Source organism: Eucalyptus grandis, chromosome 2 (assembly GCF_016545825.1).
Source record: "Eucalyptus grandis isolate ANBG69807.140 chromosome 2, ASM1654582v1, whole genome shotgun sequence".
Classification (NCBI taxonomy): Eukaryota; Viridiplantae; Streptophyta; class Magnoliopsida; order Myrtales; family Myrtaceae; genus Eucalyptus; species Eucalyptus grandis.
The window spans coordinates 4,635,461-4,646,986 of record NC_052613.1 but is presented as its reverse complement, the minus strand read 5'-3'; the positions used below and the strand labels follow the sequence as shown (position 1 = coordinate 4,646,986).

At 42.1% G+C, this 11,526-nt stretch overlaps 1 protein-coding gene across 1 annotated transcript; it reads right to left on the bottom strand.

Moving 5' to 3' along the window:
* Window positions 1–3,264: 3,264 nt before the first annotated feature.
* On the bottom strand, window positions 3,265–9,503 carry LOC104442329 (long-chain-alcohol oxidase FAO4A). Its single transcript, XM_010055719.2, has 3 exons — window positions 9,025–9,503; window positions 8,098–8,367; window positions 3,265–5,248 (listed from the first exon to the last, which is right to left on the bottom strand). The coding sequence occupies exons 1-3, from the start codon at window positions 9,337–9,339 to the stop codon at window positions 3,389–3,391; spliced, it is 2,445 nt and encodes an 814-aa protein (XP_010054021.2). The 5' UTR covers window positions 9,340–9,503; the 3' UTR covers window positions 3,265–3,388.
* Window positions 9,504–11,526: the final 2,023 nt, after the last annotated feature.

Sequence of the window (11,526 nt, the reverse complement as noted above, 5' to 3'; positions counted from 1 at the left end):
TTAAAATGATGAACATGGCCTTTTTCTTCGTATTAGAAATATATGGTAAAATATTCGTGTGTGGGTACACGGTTAACTCAAACTAGAAAAATTGATATCTTCCAATTTAAAATCCCATTGTTTTATATAGTATATAAAACCATTTTTGGTGTTAAAATCTGATACTTGGGATTTTCTGAATAAATATTGGAATTTCATAAATTTTGGAATTAAATACTCAAATTTCTAATCAGCACTCAATTGGCATAATTTAACACTTAATTGCATAAATTAACCAAACCATTGTAATAGCACGAAATTCCGGTCACCGGCTATCCCAGTCTAATTTCCGGAAAATATTTAATAATTAAATAATTACTGAAAATAATTAAATAAATCAATTTAAATATCGAAAATACTAACCTAGGCTGAAATTGTTAAATTAAATACCGACACGGGCCAGGAAAATTCCCAAACCTGTCTAGATAAATAGCACACCCTATCTAGGCCTTGATTAATTTAATCTAACCACCTAACATGCATAATTAACTAATTAAATCACTAATCTAAAAATCTAACTAACCATTTAATTCCTAATTAAATTAAACAAAACACTCATTAAACGTCATTAGCCTACTAAGAAGAGTTTAGTGCATAAATTCACCGGTTTAAAACAAAGACCGGTTCACCGCGACGACGGTCGAAACCTGAACTTTCGGCGACATCAACGGACACTTGAACTGGGCCCAAAAGGCCTTGCAAGCCCATAGCAAATGATGGACTTGGGCCTGCTTCTTGGACTTCAAGTGGGCTGAAAAAAAACTGAACTGGGCTGAAGTTGCGGTTGGGCTTGGCTGCGGAACCAGGCTGGACTTTGTGGGCTTCAAGACTGGGCTGATTCTAGCTTGGGTTGCTGAAGATGGGCCGGTTAAATTGTCTGGGCTGAATAGAAAGCCCAAAGGAGCTGCTGAATTCTTGGGCCGAATTGAGGCCTTCGAAGAAGGCTTGCGGGCTCATTGATGCGGGCTGAAATCCACTGGTCTATGGGCTGAGCTGGACTCGATGGAGATGGGCCCACGACGCTGGACAATTGCGATCTGCTGGAGGGAAACGGAGCGCGGGAGCTGGCGTCTTCGGTGGGCTGCTGGACGAGTGGAGGTCTCCAGTCAACAAATTGGGGAGTTCGTTGGCTTGACCGAGAAGAGACAAAACTCGGTGGAATTGTGGGCTTTGGCCTTCGGCAGCAAGCTGTCTTCGGTGGAGATGGGAGAGGATGGCGTGATGATGGTGATGCACGCATGGTAGAGAAAATGGGATGGATGCGTTGATGAAGAGTGATGGTGGGCCGAGGATGATGGACTCGGACGTGGCAGCTGCAGCGTGAGGCTTCGGTTCGGTGAATTGAAGTCGGCTTGAGGAGCTTCGGTGGCAAAGGTTGAACAAAGATGAAGAGGCAGGGAAAATGAAATAAAAGAAAACAGAGGCGGTTCAAAGGGAAAATAAAAAGGAAAGCTGGAACCGTGGAGGGGAGAAAGAGTCAAGCAAGATGATGCGCACGGGAGAGAGACGTGAGAGAATGGCTTGAGGAAAAAGAGAGAGAGAGTCAACAAGCTAAGCCATTCCATTTAATGCTTGGTCCCCTAAAGCTCTCATGTGTATCTCAATTGGTCACCCATAATTCTTTCTTTCTTTGAATTTCTATAATTACTCAAATTGATGCCAAAATTCCAGCCCTCCCCCCTTATGTATGAATTTCACTAGATTTAGACTTCAATTTCTTCTCCGATTTCTCCAATTTGAAATCCAATTTCGTTGAAGAAAAAGTCCATACAATTTCTACAATTTCTACAAGTTCCATCAACACAGCCCGGTTTGGAAGTCCAAATTTCCTTTAAATGAGTCCATTCGAATTTCCGTAATTTTTCCGCGACGTCCAAATCGATTTTCCGTAAAAATCGCAAACTCTCCAAAAATTCTTCAGAGGATAAGTCGATCTTCCTAAAATAGATCGTGACATGATAGAACTTTTAATTTCTGAAATCGGGTTCAAATTCGCGATTAATTTCAATCCAATGCGATTTAAGCTTGACTTAGTCTATCGGGAAGTTTTTAGGAATTTTTAGTGCAATTGACCCGTAATTGATTTATCTCGAGTCACATTGTACGTTTTCAACACATTAGCGACTCTTAGTTATTGTGAAAATCTCAACGTTTCAAATATGGACACCGAGTAATGGAAATGACAGAAAAATCGGTCTAATGCTGTTCGACGAGAATTTTGCAATTAGGTAAAATCACCCACACACTAATCACATATCTCCATCGAATCGACCTATGTCCAGTAAATAATCGATTTTTAACGATGTCGTAATGACTCTTGCAGATCAACACAGTCGAGCAGTCGATTCCTAGTCGAATTCTCAAATTCATTGCGTTAAAATCCCTTAATGGCTTCCACAAATAATCTAGTTTTTTTATTAGTGTTCAGCTCAAAGAATAGCACTATAGGCTCGTCGATAAAAAGCCTATTTTATTTAATCAAAAATAAGTTCTAAAAATTCAGGCTGTCACATTGCCTTTTTTTAGTTTTTTTGGCTAAGCAAAGAATCTTAACAGACAAGGCACAGCAAGTAAATTGGACACCGCTGTCCATGGATGGTCTCAGAAGTGAACAAGTTCTAACCGTTGAGTTTAAAGTCTATAATATGCACATTTTTGGATGCGTAACTCAGAAAATGAGGCTGCTTGATTTTATGTTTGATCTCAGATTGACTTAACTGTAAAGTTTTGTTTTGAGGTTTCTTGTTTTGCTGATATCTGAGATTGGCTGAACTACTAATATCTGAAGTGACGGAAATCTTTATCAGGAATCTGATGATGGCAATGTCCGCATCGCAGAGACTGCAGTTCTGGATATGCAGCAAGCCTTTGTTTACTAGTACCAGCCTGGCTGAGGTCCCTTTAAACCTTCGTCATGTCTCGATCTCATGCCCGTAAAACTGTAAATGACAGTTATCTGAATAAGTGGAAAAACCTCCGATCAAATTAGGTGCACAGAAGATGGGGAGTTTCTTTTCTGCTTCCTTCTAATTGTGGATCAAATTTATGCTCGCGCGTCTTTCGGTGCTCTGACTTTTTCATCCTAAACGACAGGTCAATTGCATCCTTTTGCTCTAGGAATCGATCCACAACGATGCCGGGAGGTTACATTGCTAGATTTAATCAATTTAGGCAGACAGATTACAGGGAGTTTGGTTGGTTGAAGAAGTAGAAAATACGGCAAGAAAGCAAGGCAATCTTTCGGAATTCATTTGCTGTTGCGCGCACTGCACGCCAAAAGCTTTATTGCAATGAGAGGTGAAACTGAAAAGCAAGAGAACGAAAAGAATGCGATTTATGTACGTGACGATCACTCTCTGCTCTTCTTCCTCCTGAGAGCTTCAAGGACTGATTGCGCGGTGCAGTAGGCAATTGCCTGGACTGTGACCATTGGATTCACGCCCAGTGCCGTCGGAAAAACGCTGGTATCGGCCACGTACAGCCCTTCTACTTCCCACGTCTCGCCCATCGGGTTCACTGCCGAGCTTCTCGGGTCGGGCCCCATCCGACAGCTCCCCATCTGGTGGGCAGAGCATATTGGCGTCGACAGGCCCTTTATCGACCTCGCGCTCTCTTCCTTCACGAACTGCTCAAACTCATGGTAGCTCACTTGCTTCACCTTCAGTGTTTTCCCTTCACCATGGTGCGACCCAATCTCTTCAGCCCCGGCTGCTGCCAGTATCCTCAGCACCTTCTCGAGCCCCTTCTGCAGATTCTGCTCGTCTGCATCATCCATCTTGTAACTTATAGAGGTCGATGATGTGATCGTCCCTGACCCTTTATCCCTAGCGAGCGTGAATAGGTGGGCTGTCCTCGAGAACTTTGTCATCCTTTCTTTCATGTCTAGGCCGGACGTCCAGGGCATTAGTGCCGAAAACATGCCGGGGTGCAAAGCTGGGGTCTGGATCACCGCACCATACCCGGACTTGTTGAAATTCCCAACAACTGTGGACATTGCCGTCATTATGCCTCCTTCGTAGCTCTTCTTCTCCTTCTCTGGCCACAGATCCGCCATCTCAGTGTCTGGGAAGTAGCCCCACGCCATCGTTACCGGATGGAGATGCAAGTTCTTCCCTATATTGGGATTTTTTAGGCCGCTTCTCTTTAGCAAAGCTGGTGTACTAAGAGCCCCGCACGCCACGATGGTAACCTTGGACTCAATGATGCAGACCTCCTTGACCCCGTTATGCTCGAACTCGAATGTGACCCCGGTTGCAGTATCCCTCCCTCTTCTGCTTTGCCTTGAGTGCAGGACCTCGATGGCTTCGCATCCAGGGAGGATCGCCCCATTCCCAGATTCTACTAAGTCCACCAACCATGTCTCCGCAGTGCCCTTTTTCTTCCCATCCTTGCAGCCCAAGCAACACCAACCGCAATAGTGATCCGCGGGAGAGTTCCTAGGAATGTTGCTCACAGGATAGCCTAATTCCTGACACCCTTTTCGCAGCACTGCATTGTTGAACCCTTCTTCGCTGATTGCCGACTGAACTCCCATTCTCTTGCAGACGACATCCAGCGCCTCCCGGTACAACTTGCTGTCGAACAGCTCTAGATCATACTTGTTCGACCACTCGTTCATCACATGCTGCGGTGTCCTGAGGGAGGCGGACCAGTTGATCGTGGAGCCCCCTCCAACGGTGGACCCCGCAAGTACCAGTGTGCTCATATCTTCAGTCGCCACGACACCGCCGGAGAGGTACATTTGATCCATAGTAGGCCCTTCGAGCAGGGAGAGATTGCTCCTGGCACAGTAGCTTCCCTTTTCCAGGACAAGCACCTTGTAGCCCGCCTTTGCAAGCACACCGGCAACAACTCCCCCGCCCGCCCCGGAACCGATCACCACTGCATCGCACTGGATGCTCAAAGATGGGAAACGAGGCTTTCGTACATTATGGTTTGAGGGACAGATGAGGACGGGGAACCCGAACTGCCGGAGACTTTTCGTGACAATGTCTCGTGGGTGCACCATGTGGATTAGACCTTGATGAAGAGGTCCAAAGAAGGCTTCATCTTCATAACCATTCTTGGCTGTCGCCTGTTCTTTGCCTTGCTGTTCATCTGCTGAGATTTGGCAAGACGTACGCTTTAATTTCTTGGAGTTTTCGAACTCTGGATCCGGTCCGGCATAGCCGATCGCTTTCCAGGAAACGTTGTGATCCTTCTCGTCCACCTGAAAACAAATTGAAACTCATCATTCTCGTAGAATCTCATTCCCCCTGATTAGAAAGAATGGTTAGCACCGAAAAAAAAAATATTTACATAGTTCATTCAAAAGGAGGGACAAACACACCCATCTTCCTATTTTACAGCTAATTTATTGTACCGGATCAAATCACTTATGAGTGAGAAAATGGATCTCCCCCAATTCGTATCATCACTAGAAATTAACATTTGCTCCCATGCCACTGCATTTTCCTGCTATTATAATTGATTATGTTCATCATATCAAATTAAAAGACCATTATAAAATCACTATATATATATGGTTTTGTAAGTGTTAGTACTCCTAATTTCAAACATTCGATTTGTTGAGATAGAAAGTACAAAAAGCATGGGTTGAGATCGAGCGAGTGGGAAGGCAAATTTAATAGATTTGACCTGGGCAGGTTCCCCATTAAAGCCTTGGAATGTGCCATACGTGGGTATCAAACCGATAGGGACCAAGTTCCAACAGAAACAGGGACTATCATAACGGACATGTGCTTAACAAACAAAAGGATACAACTCAAAATCACTGCACAAGATAAATATTTTTTTTTTTCGTTTTTTTAATGAATTTACTAAGAGCGAGTCATATCCTTGTCTTTCAGATTGCAGCCGAAACATTTATGGTAAAGTAATTAAGTTTTTGTTCTTCGGAGATAAAACTTCTTATGAATTTTCAAATAATGAATCTAAACAATTTGGTGTCTCGAGTTATCCAGAATTTCAATTTCAAATTCCCAATTTATCAAGGGTCTCTTTCTCTTTCTCTTTCAATGATCTCCTCTAGATGAGGCATAAATTGTGTGGACACCTCATTCGAATTTGCTCAAAATTTCAAAATGGTTGATATATCAAATTGAGTGCATGGACACCTAATTCAAATTTGCTCAAAATTTTAAAACGGTTGACATATCAAATCGAGCATTCACTAAAGATGTGACCTTTTAGATTAAGTGGTGGAGCACTCAAACAATTTCTCATAACCATCTACACATATGGAACATATACTATATAGAAAGGGGTGCTCTAATTATCATGACATGTTATGGTTCAATGTTTACAAAACATAAGCCAAAAACTTTCGACTGATTGAGGGTGGTACCACTTCGAAAGTACCACATGTTTAAACGATGCACAGCACTGTTTTTCTCCTAAAAATTCGATGAGCAGCTTATAGAGGCACGACTTATTGTGAAGCAAGTATTTATCTCATCTACAGTTCTGAGCATTTATTGGTGAAGCGGACACCCACGACTGGAAAAAGGTGCTTCCGCGCCACATCTCCTATTTCTACTCCTATTTTTAGTTGGTTATTTTTTAATGCTTTTGTTGAATACTCTGGGAACATGTAAGATAACATTATCGATTGCAGTTTTAATATGCGTTGCAGTATTTTTCTTTTTTGAATCTCTGACCATAGTCATAGTACCACCTCCTAAAGTGTTACGTACTTGATGACCAACTGCATAACCTGTTCTATTTTTAAACTATAGAGCCCACCTTCTTAATTGGAATTGACCTAATCCTTATCTTGCCATTCCCCTATAATCTCCTTCTGAGACAGTCGATTTGACTCATGAACTTTACTCCTTGCTTGATTGATAGTTAAATGATCAGTAGAAGAATGATTTCTCTTCCACTTTTTCACGGAAACATAATTTGACTAAATTACAAGTTAAACTCAGTTCAGTCATTTGTTTACTAGATTGAACAATTCGAGATATTTTCCGGAAGGGTTTCTAGTAGGTGAAAATGGAACTATCAATGTCATTATTTTTTAAATTATTTAATGAGTTCAAAATATAGCTACGTAATTCTTTTTTGTGTTTTTGCCACATTCTATACGTAACAACAGCCGAAAAAAGGGAAAGAAAATGATTGAATTGGAAAAGAGCAATGCTAAGATCAATATATCAGTCACATTCGAGACTTAACAAGAACAAATATGTCATATCACTTAACATATTAGCTTTATAAATTCATTTTGACATTCCCAGCATTGTCAATGAGAGAATATATTCAGCACTTATCGCACAAGGAATAACGTAACTCGTGCTTCCGAAGCGACGTTTTCTGTAGCAACTTATCAATTCCTCGTGACCTAAATTTTGAGTAGATTTGTGCAAAAAATTATTGCAAAAGGTCCTCGTTGAAATAACCTAAGGTATTTTACTCTCATATATAACTTTTTTCTCACAAGTAATGATTACTTTATAATACTCTCGAAACACTTGGAGTACTTTATAATACTCTCCAGACACTTGTCGACATTGTAACGGAGGCTATGTCATACCTATCAGAATAGATTACACCTTTTTTATTTCGGTCACCTTTTTGGTCATCAATAATGGTAGTTCCGACAAATATATATAATCAAACTGCACGTGGCGTGCGTGCATGCATGCAGCTCAGCTTGGTGATGAGGGTGACAAGTAGCTACTCTCGTGGTCACACCTTAAGAAGAAAATCTTTTGTTGGCGTCGAGTTCAAGATGCTCATTTAATTAGCTATACAAGTCGTCAAGCATTAATCAATGAAAATATCTTCGTATCGCGTATTAGATTAGTAAACCTTACTACAACTTTCGACTGAGTTTTCACTTTGTAATTGCGTTTGATAGGTCGGTTTCTCAATCATATCTAGGGTTCTAACATTCACGACGAGGACAGGCCCGTCAGCGAACCAACTCATCTCCAGTTCCCTTATTTTCGTACAGTACGATACGGCTCGATGCATTTAAGTGTTCTGGCTGGTCTTGGAATGTTTTCCTCCATTTCAATCTAAAAAGGAAGTGGATTCAGAAAGTGTACGGACCTGAGTGAAGAAGACTAGGAAGGTGAGAAGCTTGACGGTTCGTGCGAATATCCGGAGCAGTGGGAAGACGCTGCGAGACCACCGCCTCACGATCTCTTCCCTTCGCCGCTGCGGGATCTCAGGGAACCTCTGCACGTACGGGAAGTGGCTTGAGAAGCATTTTTGGCCGCACAATATGAAGGTCCCGATGCACGTCGAGAGGAACCACAAGGTGAGACGGAGCAGCCAGAGCTTTGGGTGTTTTATCCTCTCGCTGATGAGCCCCCCTAGCTGCATGAACAGCACAAAGGATAAGCAAAGCCGATGGTTGTTTGGGTATAATTTTGTTTTGCTTACAAACAATTAGCGTGAATAGGCCTATTTTGTCATGCATTCCTAGTCGGAGGAAACCACAGAGGCAACACACCGATCAGAAGAATGGCCGGAGGGAGATAGTTTCCTCCGACCATCAACCCAGAATGAAGGTAAGCATCGCCCGAGAAAGAATACGGGTTAAAGTACGAATCTGTGTATTCATTTGGGTCTTGTTCTGCATCTTATTTAGGCTATCATGAAGCGAAGCAAATGGGCCCTTAACACAATTTAGGAAAACGGAATGAAAGGATGCTGTGTTTTGGCCTGAAGGAAGAGGAAACAAAAGCAGAGATAGTAATGAGCGTGCATTTGATACACATTGCTATCAATGCCCCAAGATTTTCTAAGAAATTGGATTTATATTTAATTCCGAAGAAAGGCCACAGCCTTGAATGAAGGATGTACTAACACGGATGCCTCATTTGGGAGGTGCAACGACAGTGTTTGTCCTAAACCACTTTCATTCTCAACCAAACAACTGTCTAATCTTGTTAGACTAAAGACAAACTGTCTGGTATGGCACTTAAGCTTACCTACAAGAAAAGCAAAATCTACATAAAAAAGTCAAGTCACCTTCTCCGGAGTTCCGGCCATGGAAGCTGAAGTTCGATAGAACTTAGCAACCTCCTCGTCACAGTCACCGTCACCACCGGAGTCGGTGTACGAAGGATGATGAGGGTGAGCAATGGAGGGCAAGAAAGTGTCGCAGAGAGCGGTGAGAGTGTCCATTTGACGAGGAGAGAGGGAGTTCACATAACTGACTCGCCGTCTCTCTCCTCCTCCTCCTACTGACCCGACGAGCTTTTCGTCGTCACCGAGCTCGATTGCCACATTGTAGTGGTCATGATCGCCTCGGACTTTCGCGTCTCCCTTCTCGACCCGCTCCATTCTCTGTCTCTCTCTCTCTCCCTCTCTCTCTGTCTCTCTCTCCCCGTGGCAGGAGCTTGTGAGAAGAAATGGCGAACCGGGTCGTCAATTTATAGAAGCAGGCACCGCATTAAATGGAGAGAAAAGAAAGACAAAAAGGGTCGTATCTTTGCTTCACAAAGCCCTTTTCATCAGCCAAGTAGACAGTTGGTGGGCATTAGTGTTGCACTTGGGAGTTGTGTGGGGGGGGAGGTGTGGCGTGGAGAAGATGACGAACCAGAACTGTGGATCACAGCCTAGCTGCGCCAACAGAAATAAGGGTGTGAACTGAGGTAGGTACCAAATGGAAGAGCCCTGACGAACTTCTAGCATATGCGTCATCCCAATTCGTCCCTTCATTTAATTATCATTTCTGTGACCGTCCAAACTAAGTGCTGGAAGCGCGCTTGCCTCGTTAAATCATGTCGCATTTTTGCGTCGACCAGAGAGCCCACCTTTAATAGATACGAGGGACGAGTAAGACGTGATCCGGCTCGGTCTGGATACCAGCTCAGACCGTAATGCAAGAATACAATTTCAAGAAAAACGAAACCGAGCGAGATTGAATCATAAGTTTGAGGCAACTCAAGCCAAATTGGTATCCTTTCAGATCCACACTATAGAAACAACCGCATGGAAGGATGTTGCGTGTCGTCTTTGCAGTTTCAATTGTGTAACCTCAAACACAGATTCTTTGTTGCTATGACAAGTTTAGGGAAATAACTTTCTGTGTTTATGTACATAAGTATGCTTAATTATATTAAAACGTGAAAAATTCATTATTTCAGAATGTCCGGCCGGTTAAGACGATGAAGCAGTAAATTGAAACGGTCGTACTACTTCATTTGTTTTGTCTATGTAACACGACCACAATCTATCTTAACACGAATTACATGATAATTCGTACTCTTGCTTGAGTCGCTGCCGGAAATGGTAACTTATATTAAATTTGCAAAAAAAAAGCCCACGAAAATGTAGAAATAATTTTTAGGAGGCAGCCCCCAACTGCTACTTCATAACCCATTGCAGCTGCCCCTCATTAAATTGACTCACGATAGCCGAATCTCCTCATTCCAGAGTCTGCGTGCGGGAACGCCGTGCGGCCCTATTAGTTATTGTAGAGGCAGGTTGGGGGCGATGATCCCTAGGCTAGCCTTAGCTGCTACAGTTGAACCTTGAGTCAACCAAATTGCTACTTTAATCGTGCAAATTGATATTTCCTGCCTTAATTTATTCATTCACTTGCATCGTCTTAGAGCTTAAATTCGTCCAACTTGGAGATGATAGAGGAGGATTAGTGAATGAACTTCGGCGCGATTGGTCATCGAACCAAAGCTGCTGTCACTTCTCAGGCCCTCTTGTTGCTCAACTTGTTCGAGATTAAAATATGGGTTTACCCGTATACTTTGAACTGGAGACAGTTGTGGTTCTAGCAGCAAAAGTATTATTAAAAAGAGAGGATTCGTGTCTTTTATATGTTGCTCGTGTAAGGATCGGTTCACATGAGAAAGAAAGTTTTAACTAATAGAAACATATGTAATTAAAAGAAATGATTACGTGACAATTCTTAATTCACTATGATAATAACAGTCTATTTGGAACTATAAATAATAAATAATAAATAATTAGAAATTGTCGTAGAGTTTATTTTTTCAAGAATTTGTAACCTACAATATATTGTTATTCTACCAATTGCTCAAAGACTTATGTTAGCATGACTCGTGTGTGTATATATAGACAGAATGCCGAATCATTTTGTAATCATTTAAGTAATTCATTTTTTTCCTAATAAACGAGAGAAATCCCTCAACGATTGTCGGCGTTGGAGGCCATAAAGTAACAGAGGGCTAGCTTTGAGAGTGACCTTGGCAAATGGCAACTGTCAATGAATATCAATTTATAATTTAGGGATAGAAGTCAATCTTAAGTTCCGCAATTTTCAACGCCTAATGACATAACGGATTCGACGATATTTCTGCGTGAAGGAGTCTACCAATGGACGATGGTCGGCACATTTGTTTCCCTAATATATAAAGTCAATAATACATCGTTCGATCTTTTCTTTTAGATACAATTCACAAAGACGTATTCGGTGAAATTCTTTACTATAATTTGAAGTTGAAGTGGCCTTTCGGTTATAGACAATCAAAGATGCGACTTAGTGTTGCG